The following is a 21,653-nucleotide window of genomic DNA, read 5'->3' as shown; positions in this document are numbered from 1 at the left end:
GATCCTTTAATGTAGCCATTTCCTGTTTGAATGGTCAATGATAGCCGGACGACATCACAGAAGGGTCTGTGATCACGCTGCTGATTGATTGATTGATTGATTGATTGATTGATTGATTGATTGATTGATTGATTGCAGCACTTAAATCACCGCCCATGACTGTACTGAGGAGTTGCACTGTTAACTTCATGTTCAGTAGATAAATGTGCATTAATGTTTTTAACATAAACATTACATTTGCATCGGGTTAGAGAGTTTTATGTTTGTTCATTTTGCAGCAATAGCACGTGTCCTGGAAAACCTGGAAGATGTTTGACCAATTTATCATTTCCCAGTCATGGAAAATGAGGTGGAAAAAAGTCAAATGTCCTGGAAAATTATTTATCTCATGCTGACATCAGCTACTAGAGCTCTATATATTAGGAATTAGGAATTTATTTATTTAAAACGGGGACAATGCACAAAAAATTAATCTTGTAAGACAAGAGAAGATGCCTTGAGCCTTGAGGTTGTAGCAACATTTGCTAATTTCCACCTGTATATTTGACTTTTTCAGACTCCGCTAAGCATTTCGGATAGAGGAGCCTCTTTAAAAACAAAAACAACATGTTTTTGTGTCGTTCTATGATAAATTAGTCATATTTTCACAAAGCATGTCAGAGATTATTTCATAGATAAGTTAAAGAGCCTCAGAGTTCTGGGGCTGAGAGTGGAACAAACATAGAAACATTGAACAAACTGGTTAAATGAACAAAATAAGGTGCAGAAAAGGACACGACTCTTCTCCAAAGCAGCTGAAAACATCCTGGACAAGTCCTGAAAAATGATTTCAAGAAAAGAGAAAATCCCCGTCGTAACATAACCAGGCACAATCTCTTAATGAATCAATATTGAATCGATTCAAAGTCAGTGAGCTCCTCTTTCCTTTGAAACAAGTTCAACCGTGTCCTCTTCCTCCTCCTCCTCTTCCTCCTCCTCGTCCTATAGATCTCACTCTGCTGTCGAGGATCCCCGGTCGACCGTACAAGGAGCCGGCCGAGATAAAAGTGGAGCGAGACGACTCTCTGGACAGAGACGGGAAAGACTTCAGCAAACAGAGCTCAGAGAAAAGCTCCAGCAAGGCCAAGAGGAAACACAAGGTACGATAGATCTCACTCCACTCCACTCTCTCTGTTTCATTTCACCGTTTAGTTTTAATTTGTAAAAAACTAAAACCTCCTGTGTTGTTTTCCTGTGAGTTATGTTTCCGCGGTGACCTTGCACGCCGAATGATTGATTCTGATCCGTGTTGAAAGAAGTTACAGCGGCCGCGGTGTAGCGTCTTCCTCCTCTCTTTCTTTGCTTTAAGGCCAAGGAACAATTGATTACGTTTTGGTGACGATCCAAAACCTGGAAGTTTCTCTTTTGTGCCATTTAGATGATTGTGCATTTTTGATTTGTGCAGCTTTGTGAAACTAGAGAAAGAGCAGGAAGGTGTCATAAGGTTGTAACAACGACGACAGCAACAACAGTTAAAAGTGCAAACGTCGTCAGATTAGCTTCCTCTGAGGCGTTTACATTATTTTTTATTTTTTTATTTTAATGTTTATTTAACAGGGACGATACATAGCTACAACATTGCCACAAAGAATGAAAAATGCGATGCATAGGCATACTGAATACCGTTACAATAAGTGCAATAATACAAATAAAGTGAATAAGTATCATGAATAAATAAACACAGCTACAAAATTTTGATTAAGAAATTGCACAGATTAAATACATTAAACATTAGTAAAGTGCTGTATTGAGACAGTGACTTGAGAGAAGTTAATGTTCACATTTCTGCTGCTGCTTAAGCCAATGTTTAGCTCTATAGCACTAAACATCTTTAATTCTGTTTGGGATTTGATTTCTGGTGGTAAAGAATTCCATAGGTGTGTATCTACGCAGCACTGAAAGGGAGGATTGACCGAACGTTGTCCTGCATCTTCGAATTTTACAGTTTTGCTTGCTCATGCTCCTTGTCGTTGTCCCACAGTTGTCTGATTTAGTAAAAATCTGTGACATCGCTTGTGGGGCCAGTCCATTGACACACTTAACACACACACACTGCTCCTTTTTTAATGTGTCTTTTAATACTTTTTAATGTAATTTTCTGTGTCTCTGTTTCTGCAGAACGATGAAGAAGGCGCCAAGCCAGAGAGCAAGAGATGCAAACTGGAGGAGAAGCCTCTGTCTCATAAAAACAGCAGTAAAGAGTGAGTTCTCCTCTTGTTTTCCCCCTGCAGTTCATCGTCGTCATCGTCATCATCATCATCACTCTCAAAAAAAACAACCTCTGCAACACTGGACGTGACAGCAGAGCTTTAATTTCCACAGATGTTGTTTTCTCCTTTTATTCTTAAGATTTACTAAATAAACCCAATAAACTCAGAATAACGAGCGTCATAAAGTCAAAGCTGCACTCGTTAACCTTTATTCCAATGACGTCGCTGCTCTGTTACATTTATTATGTAACTACAACGTGTTATGTGTTCAACTACATAATGCTAAAATCGTCTGTATTTATTATAGGGCTGTCAATCGATTAAAAAATTATCGCAATTAAGGATTAATTGCATTTTTCTACTTAAGAATGAAGCTTCTAAGGAATATTTATTTGTGTAAATTCATCAAATTAATGCAGAAGACACACAAAGAACATATTTAAATTCAAAGACTATTTTAATGGCTTTCTTTAAACTTTGAACACAGTTTTTAGAAGCTTCACTTTTCATTCAAACAACCTAAGTAATCAACAACTAAACAAACATTCAACAACTAATCAATGAGACCAAGATTTAAACCTGCGGGTAAGTTAATCTGCTGGTTTTCTCCCCCGGGATGACGACGCAGGTTGACCAAAATGAGCAAACAGGCGTCATTTGGATAAACTGACCACAGATTGAGGATGTAAACGGTCGCTTTCTTACATCAAAATATACTAAAACCTAATAAAGTGACGTATTAACAGCGCTACAGAGGGAATTAAAACAACTTTTAGCTGCTTTACTACATCGGTTTGGTTGGTTTGCCTGCACACAGTAAACAAAACAATGTTAATTGCGTCAAAAAAATTTTGAGCGCTTTAAATGTTTAAAATTAATCGCCAAAATTAACGTGTTAACTTAATTTACAAAGTTCCTACGCAATTTTATACATTTCCAGGTCTGGAAAAACATGGAGAATGGATTTTTTTAGTTAATTAGTATGTGCTATTGTACCTCGCTACAATCAATTTGTGACATAATGGCATACACAACAAATAAAACGATTAATTGCATTATTTATTTACATGATTCACATACTAATTACTCAAATGTCACAAATCATTTGATTTTTTTTATGGAGAAATCTGGAAAAAGTCTGTAATTTTGAAATTTCAAATGTGTAGGAACCCTGAACTAGAACAGACAGATAGATAGATAGGTAGGTAGGTAGGTAGGTAGGTAGGTAGGTAGGTAGGTAGGTAGGTAGGTAGGTAGGTAGGTAGATAGATAGTTTCTCTGGTTTTACTACTTATAGTTATGTGTTTGAGTAAAATGAAAATTTTTCGTTTTATTCTGTTAACCACTGACGATGTTTCTCCCAAATTTGAAATAAAAATAATGTCATTTAGATCATTTATTTAACTTTCACATGTGTAGGAAGCCTGAATGTATATATATTATATTGAACCCTGAGTGTGTTATATTATATTATATTATATTATATTATATTGATGACTGATGTCCCGTCAGGTCCAAGCGGTCTCTGGAGAAGAAGGAGGAGCCGGTGCCGTCCCCCTCCATGTCGGGGCTGCAGCGGACGCCGAAGGCCGAGCATCCGAGCCGGAAGAGGACGGTGAGCCAGTCGTCCACGTCGCTGTCCAGCGGGACGGGAAGCGGGAAGGAGGGAAGCCACAGCACCAAGGGCAACTCCACCAAGCACCGGAAAGGAGACGACAAGGGACGCAGCACACGGGACGGAAAGGTGGGTGTGGCCAAACCAAACCATCTACTGCTGTGTGTGTGTGTGTGTGTGTGTGTGTACACCTGGCAAACAGTGTGGATACTGCCAGGTGTGTGTGTGTGTGTGTGAGAGCAGCGTTTGTGCATCTTTGCCGACTGTGCAGTGTGATTCCCCCGAGGGAGGAGGAGGAGGGAAAACGAAGCTGTAACGACTTTTAAATATGATTAAAGTCACTAATACAATGTTTACACTGTGGCTGGACAGAAGAAGTATTATTTACATCTAGATAGATAGATGGATAGATAGATAGATATAAAAAGATAGATAAGATATAAAGAAAGAGAGAGATAGATAGATAGATAGATAGATAGATAGATAGATAGATAGATAGATAGATAGATAGATAGATAGATAGATAGATAGATAGATAGATAGATGACAGAGAGAAATAGATATAAAGAGATAGATAGATAGATAGATAGATAGATACTAGAAAAATTAAGAGACCAATTTAAAATGATGAGTTTCTCTGGTTTTATGTCTTTGAGTAAAATTAACATCTTTGTTTTATTCTATAAACCACTGACAACATTCCCCAGAAATGAAATAAAAAATATTGTCATCTGGATCATTTATGGGAAGAAAATGACAACTGGTTTAAAATAATAAAAAAGGGGACATATTCTGCAGCTTTTTCATACCGTTGTGTCAGGTTTGAACACCTGCATGATTTTCAGCTTGTTGTCTCGTACTGACGTCAAGAAATAAAATCCCTCTTCCACCGCTCTGCAGCCTCTTCCTGAAACGCTTTGTTTTAGGCTGCTTTCCTCTGATTGGCTGTCTCCATGGAGACCCACGTGTTCTTGTTTACCCTTCGATGTTAAATACAAACCGGTCGGTCTTAGAAACATGCGTCCGTACGTGTTGGACCCTGAGTCTGAGTCTGACCAACGGTTTTCATCTTCTTTAGGGAGGAAAACAGTTGTGACAATAATTTTCCGTATAGATCCCAACCGGCATCTATACGGAAAATTATTGTTTAAATTATTGTTCATTATTGTTTTATAATGCAAAGGAAACATGTTCGTATTGATTCCTAAACCACACAACACGGATATTTTAACTTAGGAAGAGTTTATAGATCAAATTTTGGTTGGATAATGTCAATTTTTAATCGCTGCAGTGGTTTTTATTTTATAATCTTCATATAAAACCAGATGTGGTTCAGGTGATGACCTCATCAGAGTCTCATTAAGAAGAAGGAGTTGTGTTTGGTATTTAAAAACACAACTGGCTGCATGTAGAGAAGCTTTTTAAGAAACATTAGTGAAAGTGGTCTCTCTGTGTAAATGTATATACTGTATAATGTACATATCATATATATCCCGAGAGCAGGTTGTATTTCAGCCGTCTTCTGATTCTCTCCACTTCTTCTTCTTTATCCCACAACTTCAAACGGCCGCGCAGCCTCTTATTCCCGAAACTTTATTCCCCTCTCTGTTTCCGTCTCTGCAGGAGAAATCCTCAAAGGGCTGCGATAACCAGCTGGCCGTGCCGCCGCTCCCCACGGACGGCTGCAAGTCTCAGAGATCCAAGCTGGTGTTTGAGGACAGGTAAGAGGAGCTCTTTCCACTGTGGATAACCCCTCAGTGGGATATGGAGCAGCAGAGAGAGAGTTGCCTTTGATGCATGAAGCTGTAGGGGGTCGGGGGGGGGGGGGTCGCTGCTGGTAGATGTGCAGCAAAAGGTGACGTAAATTTCCATTTTAAAAGCATCATCACGCTCGTCAGGAAGCAGCTCAGTCCGGCTGCTCGTTTTAACGTCGCTTTTGTTTTAAAAGAGGAACTAAACTCTGCTCCATTTTAAAGGTCCAGTGTGTAATAATAGTCAAGGTTTATTGTTAAAATCTGAATCTACGACCCGTGAATATATTAGTAAAAGTGTATAATCGCTATAAAATAAAACCTGTTTGGTTTTTGCAGCCTTATAATTCTTCTTAAAGGGACAACGAGGAGTTTTGGAAAAGCGAAGTGTTTCCACACTACATTTATGAGCCTCCGCACCGTGAAATTCTTTGACCGGTGCAAGACAGACTCATGTTTTCATTCATCAAGAATTAAAGTCAGAGGTTGGAAGACGATCACATACCGTCGTAGTTCCCACCATAAACGGAGATTCGGCGGCGTTATTCTCATGACTCGCCGCAAAACCGAAAGTAAGGAAGCGCTGGTCGGCTCGCCCAGCATTTCCACCACCACTAATAATAACAAAATAACCATAGAGAAAAAACCATAGATTTATAGAAAATGGACCATTAACAAGTGGTAACGTAGATTCATCCACATTAAGATGAGACTTTTTTTTTGTCGCGGAATTTTTCGTTCTGCCGATGGAGAAACTCCTCGTTGTCCCTTTAACATATAGTAAGGGTCTTGCTTTAGAGAGTGTCGCCATCTTGCGCCACCATGTTTGTATCCATTCAGCCAGTCAGAGAGCACGTTTCAAGAGTTTCACATTCATAAATAGACCAACGAATAAGAAGAAGGAGGAGGAGGAAACAGCAGACATGTGGTAAAATGGTTTAGATCTTCACCTCATCGCTCCATGCTTCTGAAATACTCCCAGTCCTATGGTGAACTAGTTGTTTTGTCCTCGGAGGACACCGTCACCGAGAATCTGAACACTGGATGTCACTTTTTGCCATTTTACACACTGGACCTTTAATTTACCAGCTCCAGAGTCCTAGTTCTGGTTAAACCAATGACTTGTAACTAGTTCCAGGGAGAATGGAGCGTCTCTTGGCTGAAAACCAACCTTGTAAGATCAGAGCCTAAATTATGATAAATAACCTTATCCACCGCTCCATGGATTGATTTATCACCGGCTTTGTTGTTGGAAACAAATGCACATGGAGGAGAGGAGGGTTAGAGACACAGAGGAGGAGGAGACACCACACCTGTTTTTTGTAATAAATGTTTGTTTCTGAAACACCTCGGTGTCTCAAATGTCTCCGTGTGTTTGACCTGTTGTTGTGTTGTCTTTTCTTGCTTCAGGGTCCATTCAGCCGATCACTACTTACAGGAGGCGAAGAAGCTCAAACACAACGCAGACGCACTGGTAAGAGCAGCAGCCTGCAGCTCATTTACATCTGCAACCAGAGACCGACGGCGTGCAGCTCGTTTGTCTTCACGCAAAGACACGAGACAGAGAGAGGCACGTCCTAACAACTAACAACACAGTCTGGACATTTGCATGGAGAATTAATTAATGCACTTTATTTCATTAAGACGTTTATTATTGGCAGGGCCGGCCGCTGGCATAAACCCTCTATGTGGTTGTTTAGGGCCACAGCCGTTAGGTGGGGGGCCACATGATCAGAAAGGTACCGGGGTTCATCAAGTCATTTAAACATCCTGAGGTCTGCATGTGCAGCTATGATCTTTATATGTAATGTGAAGTCAATATTCAGCTTCTTTTATCTCACATTTGAGACATTTGGTGAAAATAGAACGGCAGAATGACAACATTTGTGCTCAAAAAGCAATCTTACAAAGTTTCATTTTAGACTTGTTTTCTACACTTATCTATTACTGTATTCATATCCTATTTCAAGCACCAAAACAGTTCATTCTCATGACTGAAGGAGTGTTTTCACAAGGGATTTGACATTTTTCAAAAAACAGACCTCAAATTTCCAGCATTTGGCCTAAATTATTTCTTTCTACAGTGTTGTAGGACAAACTCGCCTCAGTGTGCTTACAGCGGAGGTTCTAATATTTAGACATAAAACACTTGAGTATTGTTACATCTGCAAGTATCTTAAAAAGATACATTTAAGAAAATATGTAAAAGTCGAGAAAATGGCCTCAAACACGTCTGTATTCAGTTTTAACCAGTGATTTGGTGTTTGTGCTTAGAGTGCAGGGCCACAAACAAAAACCTTGTTTAGGGGGCCACCAACATCCTAGGGCCGGCCCTGATTATTGTTGAGTATTTATTCCAACGATTGAGAGAAACTGACCTGAGTCTTCATGACCCAGTTTCTCTCTGTGTGTATTTTTGAGCTAAAGAAAAGGAAAATGTGAACTCTTTTCTTTCTTTTACGTGTTCGCTGTAACTTGAGCTTGTGGTTATTTTTATCTGCAGCTCTGGTGTCGGTTACATGACCCGCACTCGAGTAAGAGACACCTGATGCTGCTTTTACCTGTTCACCTGCAACTCCCACAATACAAGGGATTTCACATTATTTTATGTAGTTATGAAGTTAAAGGGATAGTTCACCCAAAATTGAAATTTCATTATCTCATGATCTCCTCCCCCTCATGTGGACTAAGGGCTGGGAGAAGTTTCAGAGTCCTCCGTGGCTTCTCTGAGTTACAGGGGGTCTCGGCGTAGCAGTGCATGTCCATATGACGGTTGCAAATGGATACCAACTGTCTTGGTAACAAAAATACACACCAAAAAACATCCAAATACCTCCATGCTGCTCGTATGTAATGTCCGTCTTGTATTGAAGCCCCGACATGCAAAATTTTCCCGAAAAAAATTAAATAAGTCTATATTTCAAGCTTGTTTTGTAGCAGAAGCTTCTTGAAGCTCCTCTTCCCGGTTCGTCAAATTTGGACGAACCGGGAAGAGGAGCTTCCGCTACAAAACAAGCTTCAATACAAGACATGGAGGTTTTTGGTGTGTCTTTTTGTTACGAAGACAGTTGGTATCCATTTGCAACCGTTATATGGACATGCACTGCTACGCCGAGACCCCCTGTAACTCAGAGAAGCCACGGAGGACTCTGAAACTTCTCCCAGCCCTTAGTCCACATGAGGGGGAGGAGATAATGAGTGAAATTTCAATTTTGGGTGAACTATCCCTTTAATAATTCTCCACAAACAGACGCCACAGACAAACAGGTTTTTACATAATCGACACAGAGTCGTACGAGACCTGAACTAGAGTTCATCCGTTTCCACAGCAGAACCAGATGAGGAGGATGTAATAATAATAATCCAGATGTTTATTGATACCTGATCGATCAGATTAAAACACCAGCAGAGGTTTGATTCTGTCTTTGTCCTCTCTTGTCGTTTGTTGTCGTCCCAGTTGGACCGTTTTGAGAAGGCCGTCTACTACCTGGACGCCGTCGTGTCGTTCATCGAGTGTGGAAACGCTCTGGAGAAAAGCGCCCAAGAGGCCAAGTCTCCGTTCCCCATGTACGCCGAGACCGTGGAGCTCATCAAGTGAGTAAAAACACAAAAAAAAGACACTAAAGTATCATTTAAAATAAACATAATTTGACTTTTTTTTTTATTTCTGAGTTCAATCAGACTTAAAAATTAAAAACAATCTGTGTTTTTAAAATAGAAACGCGTTTTTATTGATTTATTGATCTATCAAACAGTTTTCAGAAAATAAGTTTTTACATTAAAGCAGATTTTAGTGTGAATCTTCTCAGACTAAATATTTATAGATCTTAATTAATCAGCTTCACACACATCACGTCTCTGTAGATGAAATATGAACGTGCAGCAGAGCTGTAGCAGGAGGAATTTCAAAATAAAAGCACTTTTTTTTTTCATTTTTCTACTTTCTTTTTATTTTTACAAAGGATTTAATTGACGTTTTTGGTAACACTTTACTTAAATACGGGTTCATAAAATTGTCATAACATAACAGCTGTCATAAACATCAATGAATACTTATGACAGCTGGGGTTAAGTGTCATTCGGTAAGTTATGTAACTTTTGATGCAAAGTTGACATTGTTTGAGATGTTTTTGTTCTGACAACTTGACATAAAGACAATTTAACCTGTCATAGCAGACCTAATTACCAAACTTTAAAAATGATGTCAAGTTCTCATAACAAGGAACATCTCAAATAATGTCAACTTTGCATCAAAAGTGACATAACTTACCGAATGACACTTAACAACAACTGTCAGAAGCATTCATTGATGTTTACGACAGCTGTTATGTCAGTTTTATGAACCCGTATTCAAGTAAAGTGTTACCAAGTTTTCATTCTGGATCGATCTATTGATGTAGATCTATATAACTTGTCACATCCCATAATAAGCAACCCACCGCTGTCACATGTTGAGTTCTGCTGCCGATCGTGTGGAAAGTGGTAGAAGTCACGTCACCGGTCAGAGTCGGAGAGTCTGTGGTCGAGTTGTTTGGTCGGAACGAGGAAGAAGAAAGTTTTGATCTGAGAGTTTTATTATTAAACTGTGAAATGTTCCTTTACTAAAACTCAAACTGTTGTTGTTGTTCTTGTTGTTTTTCTGTCAGATACACTATGAAGTTAAAAAGCTACATGGCTCCTGATGCTACTTCAGCAGACAAGAGGCTCGCTGTGCTCTGGTACGTACACACACACACACACACACACACACACACACACACACACACACACACACACACACACACACACACACCATGTTAAACAGCTTTAACTCTGTTTGATGAGGAACAGGAGTCGTCATCGTCTCCTCTGAGTGTTTAAGTCAATATTGACGTGTGTGTGTGTGTGTGTCTCTCTCTCTCTCCCTCCAGCCTGCGATGCCAGTCCCTCCTCTACCTGCGGCTCTTCAAGCTGAGGAAAGACAGCGCACTAAAATACTCCAAAACACTCACCGAACACTTAAAGGTACGTTCCGTAGGTCGAGCGTCGTCACGTCCAGGAAGTTTTAGTTGATTAACTTCCATATACAGTAAATAATAATTGCAATTAACTATTTAATTGTCTTTTTCTGGTCATTTGATGCCACTGTTAATAGTATAAGACTAAAGAAGAGAGTTTAATAATCATGCAGCTCAACCCATGATGATAATGTCAATAGATGCTCATCGAATATTAGTTTTATTAGTTAGTTTTTTAGTTTATTAAGGGACAGTGTGCAATTACAGTAATCATTTGCAGAAAACAATGAGGAGATGGTTGCACCAGATTTAGCTCACAGCTAATTTCCATCTGTAGTCCCTACACATAACTTAAAAGATGAGAAAATACACAGAATATTAGAAATAAACAGTTTGTGGCTCCACTCATGTCATTAAAAAGGTGGAAAACGACGAGTTATGAAGTCGGACATCTCTATTAGTTTCATATCCAGATGTTTTTATACTTTTTTGTTAACAATTTTTTATTCCAACATAAAAAAACAGAAAGACAATACACGATGATTCATGTGCAAAAGCTAAAGCAATTTACCACTGAATGTACACTCATAAAAACAAAAAAACATAAGGTAAAAACGAAGATAATTTTCGATTAGCGAATAAGAACCTGCTTATCTTTACTGTTTTAATACTGATGAATGGAAAACATTTTAATTGAGACGACGTCCTCAAATGTCTTGTTTTGTCCACAAACCAAAGAGAGACTCAGTTTATTGTCATAAAGGAACAAAGAAACCAGAAATATTCACATTAAAGAAGCTGGAATCAGAGAATCTGGACTTTTTTCTTTAAAAAAAACTACTCAAACCGTTTATTAGATTATCAAGATAGTTTAGGATTGATTTAATAATGGATTATTGCTGCTTCCTCTGTGTGTACATAATGTTCCTCTGCTCTCCTCTTGTTGTCGACAGAACTCACTGAGTAACACCCAGGCTCCCTCTCCTGGAATGGGAAAGTAAGTCACTGAAGATGAATCTGTGTTTCCACTAAAACTTTATTATTTAAAGCCCCAGTATGTAACTTATTTGGCTTTTTATTACCAAAAATCAAACATGTCTTTCATAAATCCGTATTTCACTGAAGGTGAATCACAGCTGCTACAAATGAAAGCTTTCTGGTTCCTTAGAATGAGTTGTTACAAGTCGTTACAAATACATAAGTGGGCGACGCACCGAACCGAGGCGGCCATGTTGCATCGTGACCGTAGGTAACCACGGAAACGGCCTGTTAAAACTGTCACCACTGTGTAGTGTGAGGAAGGACGGAGGCACTGGTGTTGCATTCAGGTGCAGTCAGGCAGACGGCCGTCGGCAAACCAACCGGATGTCATTTTACTCCACTTTAGCCCTGTTCGCACGGGGTTAGTTTTACCTGGGGACGTCTGGTGATTTGTAAATTACCCCCCCGTGTCTGTGTTTCTTGCGGTGCATTCACACGGGATAAGTGAAGTCTGTATTTTTACTCGAATTTACTGGCATTCAGGCTCCGATGTGATGTCAAAGCTGCACATCGTAACATCTGCTGCTGTCACATCCATGTGCGAAGCAAATGTAAATAAAATGTCAAAGTAGCAACGTGACTTCACAACAGTGCAGTTGTTGTCAGAGTCCTGCATCGGGTCAGATCCCTGCGGGTATCCGACGGGTACCCCGCAAAAACGGTGTTCAACGGGTGGATAAACTGTCTTGTGAAAATTCACGGGTCGGGCACGGGCGGAACTCAAATGAACGCGGGTGGGTACGCGGGTGTATGTGTGTAGGCCTACAGAGGAAAACTCACGCGCAGCTGCATGAACCAGCGTAGCAAATCTTTTTTTTTATCACTCAACAGAGCAGCCATCTTGATGTAAATAAACGATCTTTGGCCGCTCGTGTGACCGCTCACAGCTTTCCCTGGAGTTTAGCCCGTCATGGCTTGACTGCTCGGCTTCTGGGTAAGCTACAAACACACCGATGGGATCAATGTAAAGGCTGAAGTGTCCTGCTTTCATTAAAAAAAGAATTATGTCGCTACCATTCTCCGTTCCGGAAATAGCCGCGAAAGAGTACGGCCCCCCCCCCCTTCCTCTCTCTTTTCTTTTTTCTTTTTTCTAAAGAGTACAGCTGTACCCCGTTATCGCCGGTGAAGACGGCGATCTAACGGGCAGCGGGTCTTAATATTGACGGGCGGGTCGGATCCGGGTTGTAATCAGAAATAATCACGGGTGACGGGTCGGGACACGGGCTTAAAAACCAACGGGGCGGGCGGGCGCGGGTTTCCAAAATTGGACCCGTGCAGGACTCTGGTTGTTGTCGCAATAACGGGCCGTCATGGCATCTGTATTAAGCCTGTTGAAAGCCACCGTCATCCATCTCAATATCCTCCTAAATTTCACTCTTTTTATGGATCTGAGCTGTTTATTCAAATGTGTCTCCAGCACCGATACCAGCCCGTGTGTTTGCACCTAAAACGCCTTCGAAAATGCCGCTCATAATTTCCACCGCAGCCTCCATGTTTCAACCCGTACAGTAGCTATGGTTTCAACCAGGGAAGAACAAAAAATGCCCCTCAGTTACTGAGATGCAGATTGGCACGGGACTAGTTTTACCACGGGACGTCGGTCTTTTTTTTCTTTTTTTTTTTACCTCACAAATTACTGACATGGCGCATTCGCACGGGATCAAGATCACAGACGTCCTCCGCAATTATTACAAATTACCAGAGGTCCCCAGGTAAAACTAATCCCGTGCGAATAGGGTAAAAGACTGTAAAACGTGGGTCAGGTAAACAATACCACATCACCATGACAACATATTGTCAGGCCTGTATTGTTTTGCCTCGTGCTGACGGACCACTTGTTTCACCTGAATGCAACATCAAGAATACGTTCAGATATGCAACCGCACCACTAGATGGGGGGGATTCCTACATACTGGGGCTTTAAACATCATGATCCAGAGGAGAAACTGGTCTGAAGTCAGTGCTCGGTAAACTCACTGTCTGTGCAGCCCCTTATAATTAGGGGACAAGTTGTAGAGGTAGTAGACAAGTTCAAATATCTAGGTACATATATTGATTGTAACCTAGATTTCAGTGAAAAAACAGACTGTATTTTTAAAACCTGTAACCAACGTCTCCATCTACTGCGCAAGCTCAACTCCTTCAGAGTGAGTAAGCACATTATGGAAACAGTTTATAAGAACCTGATAGAGGGCATCTTAACTTTTAACATGGCAATGTGGTAGCTATGGTAATCTAATCATTAAAGGAAGAAGCAAGCTGCAGAGAATAGTAAACCTTGCCTCAAAAAATCATAGGGACAAGACAGAAACAATTAAGTTGTATGTACGAGGAAGTGCTTATAGGAAAAAAGCTGTCAAAATAGCAAACGATCCCTCTCATCCACTCAATCAATTAAATCATCATCATCACACTTCATCTTAGTTTAAATAATACAATACACATGGCCGAAAGGGAAAGCGGGAGAAGCTAAATCTTATCTAGTCCCGCCCCCATTACCCACAGAATAAAATCTTCATCCTAATCTTTGTAATAAAAGTTGTAATAAGAAAGAAAAACTTGCTCCACTATCAGATTTTTCTACTTATTTCAAGTGAAAATCTGCTTGAAAGAAGTAAAAAGTGTCTAAAAACAAGCTGCTTTTTATGTGATTTTAGAGTTTGAACTTCTTCCCTCTGGTAGACGTTACAAAGTACCAAGGGCAAATCGTAATATTTTTTAAAATTCCTTTATTCCTAATGCAACTGGGGCACTGAACACCATGCAATAAATGAAACTAACTAACTAACTCTGTCTCTTTGTCTCGGTGTGGAGCAGTAAGGCGGTGGGAATGCCGTCCCCCGTGTCCCCCAAACTGTCCCCGGGCTCGGCCAGCGGCTACTCGACGGTCAGCAGCAGCAGCAGCGCCAGCTCGTCCGTCACCATACCTCAACGCATCCACCAGATGGCGGCCAGCTACGTCCAGGTCACCTCCAACTTCCTGTACGCCACCGAGGTGTGGGACCAGGCGGAGCAGCTGTCCAAGGAGCAGAAAGGTACAGACACACACTGGAAAAACCAAGAATATTTGTCTTATTTCTAGTCAAAATGTCATTTCTAGTCAAAACAAATCTCTTTATACGTAAAATAAGACTCATCACATTAAAAAGCAGCTTGTTTTTAGACACTTTTTACTTCTTTCAAGCAGATTTTCACTTGAAATAATCTGATAGTGGAGCAAGTTTTTCTTCCTTATAACGAGCACAAAAATCTTGCTTTCACTGGCAGATTTTTCTACTTATTTCAAGTGAAAATGATCTAAAAACAAGTACATTTTTAGGTGTTGAGTCTTATTTAAAGTGGAAAGAGTTTAGTTTTGCCTAGAAATTAGACATTTTGACAAGAAATAAGACATATTCTTGGAAAGATTTTGAGTTTTTGCAGTGCAGCAGCAGCACGAGTTACTGTTGAATGTTATGGAATTAGGAATATATGACGGCACGGTTACAGCTAAAAGTACCTGTTTTTATGAGAAGGAGGACCCAAAATGTACATTTTGGTTTATTTTTATTCATTTGTTGCTTTAAATATCCTTTTTTCAGAGTTAGAGACCTAGATAAAGTCGATGTGCTCTACATTTATACAGTTCTGTCTCTGTGTGACAGATGAGAACAAACCTCAAGATGATTCTTTGTTTTCTTTTACGATGTTTTATCGTCTGTTAATGTTCACTAAAGGCAATAAAGTTAAACAGTTTAACTGATGATTATAAAATGCTGACGACTGTGTGTGTGTGTGTGTGTGTCCCTCAGACTTCTTCCTGGAGCTGGACAAGGCGATGACTCCTCTGATCTTCAACACCAGCAGCATGACAGAACTGGTGCGTTACACTCGTCAGGGTCTCCACTGGCTGCGCCTGGACGCTAAACTGATTCCCTAACGAGGGGTTAACCTCCGCACACGCACACACGGCTTCCACACACACACACACACATATACACACACTCTTATGACTTACTTACTACACACTCTTACACACAGCCACCACCTCAGCCTCTGCAACATGTGCTCAAGGACACACGCATGACGACGACGACGCCTGTGACGACAGATGATGAATAATTATGTACTGTATGCACACACACACACACACACCTACCTACACATCTACACATCTACACCTACATCTACACACAGACAGACACACACTCAGTCCACCTCTGGTCCTCCACGTCCACACAGGTGACAGACTTCTCAGACTGATCTCAGCACTGTGTCCATTTCTACACCAGCTTTGCCAAAAAAAAAACACAAAAAAAAAACACTGAGCAACTTAGAAACAACGACGACAACATCTGTCAACAACAACAACATCTGGACGGCACCAACAGCAACACAGGGAGACGCTGCGACAGAGCTGATCGCCATAGTAACTCACTTCCTCTTCTATATCTCTATATTATTATTATGATGATGATATTGGCATTCATTCTTACAACAGGAATCTGCGGAGGCCATGTTTTTATCTCGTTGGCATGGAAACGCTGGATGAATTCATTATTTATTGTGAATACACTAAAACTAAAAAAAAAAAAACTGGGGTTTGTTGGTTTCTAGGCGACTTTTTTGGCTTTTTAAACTTTTTCTTTTTCTTTTTTCTTTTTTTTTTGGACTTTAGTTTCACCAAAGTACCTCCCATAAAAAACACCAAAGGTGCTTTAAAATGAAGGTTTCTCTTTATCATTTTTGTGCCTTGTATGTGAGCTACAGGAAAACAAACGGTCACTCGTCATATCTGAATTATTATTATAATTATTATTATTATTTTTTGCTAAAGCCACAGTTTCATTTTATCCATTTAGTTTTTATACAGTGAACGGAAGCTGGTAGTGATTAATTATTATGTTTTTATTGCACATTTCTAAGTGAAGTCCTCGTTTTAACTCTATGGAGCTACATTTGTGTCTTTTATTATTCAATCCCCAAAAAAAAAAAGGTGATTTAAACAAAAAAGCTATTTTCAATCAAAAACAAACTTAACTTCAATCAAAAGCAAAACATTTCAATCAAAGAAAAAAAGGATTTGAGACCCAAAAAATTGCATTTGAACCCTTTTTTTTTTTTTTTGATTGAGGTGAGTTATTATTTGATTGAAAATATATTTGGGGGGATTTTTTTTGGTATTTGGGTCATATTATGGGTAGGATATTTAAATTGTGTCGTTATTATTCAATCAAAAAAAGTTGATTAAACAAAAAAGCTATTTTCAATCAAATAATAACTCACTTAAATCAAAAAAAACCTTTTCAATCACAGAACAAAGGGTTCAAATGCAATTTTGTGGGTCTCAAATATGTTTTTGCATCAAAATCCTTCTTTTTTTTGATTGAAAAGGTTTTTTTGATTGAAAATGATTTTTTTTTTTTTTTTTAATCAACTTTTCTTTTAATTGAATAATAAAGACACAAATGTAGCTCCATATAACTGTGCTGATTGAGTGATTGATTGATTGCAGATCAGGTGTCAACAGTCTTTTTTTTTTTATTCTTTTTTTTTCCAAATCATGAACTTCTTCTTTTCTTCCTGCATCGGCGGCGACTTTCAGATCCTCAGTCTTCATGAAATCATTTAATTTTATTATATTCAACCAGAGATTTGCTGCTTCTCCTCTGAAGCTCCACATCGCGCGTCGTCTCTTCATGTGAAATGTTGTGTTTTTATTTTATTTTTTAACCCTCCAGTCGTAGCTTCATTCATCGTTCACTGAGCAGTGAACAGTCACTTCCACTCAGTGTTACACTCTGGTTTATTTATTAATATCTTCTAAATATCCCCCAGTGCATTTTCTTTTTTCTTTTTTTTTTCTTTCTTATAAGAAACAGCAGGGAGCGTCTAAACTAAAAAGTATTGAAAGAAAGAAAGAAAGAACAGTCGTTTTGTGAAAAACACTGATTTGGCAAATTCATCTGAAAGCAAAAGATGTTGCGTCGAGAGGCAAAGTGTTGCATTTATAGAACAAAGAGTTTTAAATCTATCATTATATATTTCAAATAAGAAGTATAAGCAGCGGCCGATATAGATTTTATTTATATACCGAGCAGTTTTTCCTTTTCTTTTCTTTTTTTTCTGCCTTTTTTTCTCCTCTGGGCCAAGCAGAAGTATAAACATTTCAGATGCATAAGTTAAACACAGGGTTGAACAGGGGTCAGAAGATGCAAAAGTATTTGTTGTGTGTGTAACTTGTTCCTATTTAAAACCGAAATCGTACTTTAATGAACTCCAGGAGGTCGATGATGATGATGAGTAGCCATGTTAAAGCTGCTGGTTGCCGACGACGATGTTGAACAACAGTGTTTTCCCACAGTTTCACATCTGTGTGTGTCTGTGTGTGTGTGTTTGTTAAATGAAGGAGTGTGTGTTCGTTAACAGCTCACGTTCCTACGACAACATGCTGGAAATATTAAAAAACCTGGACCAGGTAGTGTTGTGTCGGTTAAAGAGGCGACATCACGCGTCTTTAACTTTCTGGCACTTTGTTTTCCCCCTCGATTTTTTAAGTTAAAGGGGTATTTAAACATTTTGGCAAATTTTGCCCATTGCCATAATTATCCCTATAGTCATAGCAGTAGGTTTGTTACCTTTAGTTGTCGGTGCAAGCTATTTTTAGAACGGCGGAGCAGAGCCGTGAGTTGCTCAGAGCTACGCTACGGAGGCTCATTATGGGATTTCTTGGTTTCAACCTCGTCAAACTCATCAAATACACAATCCAACAACTCCACAACGCTCTGGTGGACAAGTTGTGACCTGCACATTCACCACGCTATGAGATAATAACACAACGTTACCAGACAGAGTTGTTTTAGAGGGAAATACAGAGACTGTTGATGAAAAACTGTCCCTGAAGGCAACGTGCATCAGCTGTTTTGCATGAATTCCCCTCTAAAACAACTCTGTGTGGTAACGTTGTGTTATTATCTCATAGCGTGGTGAATGTGCAGCTCACAACTTGTCCACCAGAGCGTTGTGGAGTTGTTGGATTGTGTATTTGATGAGTTTGACGAGTTTGAAACCAAGAAATCCCATAATGAGCCTCCGTAGCGTAGCTCTGAGCAGCTCACGGCTCTGCTCCGCCGTTCTAAAAACAGCTTGCACCGACAATTAAAGGTAACAAACCTACTGCTATAATGACTATAGGGATTATGGCAATGGGACATTTTTTTACCAAAATGTTGAACTATCCCTTTAAATTTGGTGAAAAACGTCTTTTCATCTCAGTAAAAACCAGAATCACTATGTGCTCCAGGTTTTTGACCTTTGACCTGTTTTTATTCTCGTTTCCTTGTTTCCTTCCCTTGGCTCCCTTCCTTTCCCGTAGGAGGAGACACTGTTATTTCCTCTTGCACTTGAAACAGAGAAAGTCAGAGGAGGTATTATTTTAAATCTATGCAGGATTTTTACGAAAACAAAATAAAAAACAAACAAATAAAGGATCTGTTTCTGTTTTTAGGCTTCGGGATTTTTTTTTTTTTTTTTAACCCTTTTTTCTCTCTTTTTTTGTGTTTTTTCCGCCTCAGCGAGAAACCTGTTGAACTCAAGTGTCCAATGCCTTTAGCTTTTGCTAATTTTTTGTGTACTGGTTTAGTATATATATAAATATATATATGTATATAGATCTGTTTTTTATAAACGAATGGCTCGAGCCATTTTGTACTTAAAGCTGGAGCCACTTTTCTCATAGGAACTCTTGTTGGGTTTTTCCAGCCGGTCGACGTCTTCATACACTGGTACACTTTGTAAGTACAGGTCCTCTACGCGCCTCTTCTAGTCACATGTACAAAATTTAGCATTAGAATAATTTTTAACTGTTTGCTACTCACACTTATTTATTTTTCTGCCCCTTTTCCTTAATATTTCTTTTTTTTTTGTTTTGTTTTTTCTATATTTTTGCCTTTTTTTAAAGGAAGTACCATTTTATGAAATAGGAAGATGTAAAAATGTATCGGGGGGTTGTTCATGATGAGATTTCATTGTAAGTAGTAATTAATATTAATTCTAACTTTAAAGAATCCAGGGTAAGATGAGTTTTTTTGACATTCAGTAGGAAGATGTTAACACTTGCATGTTTCTATTTAAATACAGAATGTATAAATTGTAAATATAACATTTCTTTAAGGGTGAATTTCTACTACAGGTTGACATTTTTATTAAATTTAAAGATCCTGTAAATACATTTGTGAGATACTTTATGCACATTTTTTTTTTTTTTCTCTCTGTGGGCTTTTTTTTTCCTGTCCTTTTTTTTCTTCTTCCAAACACTCTTCTTCTTCTCGTTTATCAGACCGATTTCTATCAGTCTTGTTTTATGTTTTTTGTTCTTTTTGTTTCTTACCGTGCTCGTATACGTGTCTTTTTCTGCTTCACATGTCGCCACATAATCATTAATGTCTCTAGATCCAAGTGCGAATATTTTGTCTTCTCTGTATCTGATATGGAGGCGTCGTGTAACTTTTCATGAAATGTATATTGTCGATCTGACGGGATGGATGGACGGACGGACGGACGGATGGATGATGGATGGATGACGGATGGATGGATGGATGACGTGTACAGTGTGTTGTGTAAAACCACGTCTGTTTCTTCCTCAGAGAGAGAGAGAGAGATGTATTTACTATGTGTCCCCTTTTGAACAATTGGTCCAACATGTCTTTTGAAACAGAGGTATTTCTCTACACATCAAACGGTTGTAGCAGTTTATACAAGTATGTTGTATAACACACCTTTTTCTAAAAGTGCGACCTGCAGCATACACTATGTACAATAGTCTAAAATTGGATTAGTTTTAAGAGAACTGATGATAGAGATACTATATGTAATGGATGCAATATGATTAAAGGTACTCATTGAGTTTGATCTTCAAACTTAGGTTATGTAATTTAAAAGCATTCTTGTGAAGTGAGTATTAATTGTGACTAATGAGAGTCTGTCTTGAATATTCTTTGTATTTTGCCGTATTGAGAATAAAAATATATATGGATATGTTTAAAGGAGTTCTACTGGTTTTATTTCAGCTGGAACCAGATGCTTTTGTTTTTATTTTAATCTTCTACCAACCAAACCAACGTTGTAAAAGATTTGCAAAGCTGATGTTTTCTTTTACCCAGGATGATAAATTCACTAGAAGCAAATTAAAAACAAACTCATAAAACCGAGTCAAGTGAGTTTGGGAAAAGCAGTAGAACATAATTTAAAAAATACAGACTGAACTGTCTTTGGTTTCTGATTATTCACTAAACTATGAAGTTGAGTAGTTAAGGAGGTTTTTTATTCTGCTGCTGCTGCAAATCGTTGGTTTTGGGACTTTAACTCCTCCTCCTCATCATCATCGTGTCTAAATAAATACAGATGGCTCAGGAAACGGCTTGTGGACAAAAACAAAGTCATAGTTTCAATCATTTCATTCCTGTTGGTTTATTATATCTAGAAACATCAGGACGTTATTAATGTTTTTGAAGTTTAAAAGAGTCCAAGTCTTAAAACTGGGACAGGACGGGATGGAAGAGAAACAGCAACAACATGGTAAACATAAATAAATGTCTGACATTCAAAATATTGCAGCACATCAGCTATAAAATACACTTTATTACCTAAAGTATTTGTGCAGAAAACACTTCCTGTCTGTTTATATGTTTTCACATGATTTATACACTTATTATCATCATCAGAGTCTGACATCACTGGATTATTAAACATTAGAATAACTTTATTAACACCCTGTCAGATCATCTGTCATTTCCAGTCCCAATCCACTTCACTTAGTTACATAGCACGTTTTCAAAACTTAAAAGTTTACTACTAATAATAATACATTTAATTTAGAGGCGCCTTACTAAACTGCTGCACAGTGACTAACATACAGCAAATGTAAAAGGATTAATAAAGTACTGTACTATTCTATCTATCTATCTATCTATCTATCTATCTATCTATCTATCTATCTATCTATCTATCTATCTATCTATCT

At 38.8% G+C, this 21,653-nt stretch overlaps 1 protein-coding gene across 3 annotated transcripts in view; it reads left to right on the top strand.

Annotated features, from left to right (window-relative positions):
- Positions 1-16,705, top strand: part of aff4 (AF4/FMR2 family, member 4) — a 57,626-nt gene extending 40,921 nt beyond the window's left edge. For 2 of the 3 annotated variants that reach the window (XM_083986403.1, XM_083986401.1), the window contains exons 12-22: positions 988-1,139; positions 2,158-2,240; positions 3,762-3,993; positions 5,488-5,585; positions 7,026-7,089; positions 9,064-9,209; positions 10,262-10,333; positions 10,526-10,619; positions 11,566-11,609; positions 14,471-14,688; positions 15,445-16,705. In XM_083986403.1, coding sequence (XP_083842529.1) covers positions 988-1,139; positions 2,158-2,240; positions 3,762-3,993; positions 5,488-5,585; positions 7,026-7,089; positions 9,064-9,209; positions 10,262-10,333; positions 10,526-10,619; positions 11,566-11,609; positions 14,471-14,688; positions 15,445-15,572 — 1,331 coding nt within the window. In that variant the 3' untranslated portion in view covers positions 15,573-16,705. The remainder of the gene's footprint in view (positions 1-987; positions 1,140-2,157; positions 2,241-3,761; positions 3,994-5,487; positions 5,586-7,025; positions 7,090-9,063; positions 9,210-10,261; positions 10,334-10,525; positions 10,620-11,565; positions 11,610-14,470; positions 14,689-15,444) is intronic. The other variant, XM_083986402.1, reaches the window with a different exon arrangement.
- The last annotated feature ends 4,948 nt before the right edge of the window (positions 16,706-21,653 follow it).

This window comes from Trachurus trachurus, assembly GCF_905171665.1.
Source record: "Trachurus trachurus genome assembly, chromosome: 14".
NCBI classification, from domain to species: Eukaryota; Metazoa; Chordata; class Actinopteri; order Carangiformes; family Carangidae; genus Trachurus; species Trachurus trachurus.
Note: the sequence above shows the minus strand (reverse complement) of the source record. Positions and strands in the feature narration are given on the sequence as shown.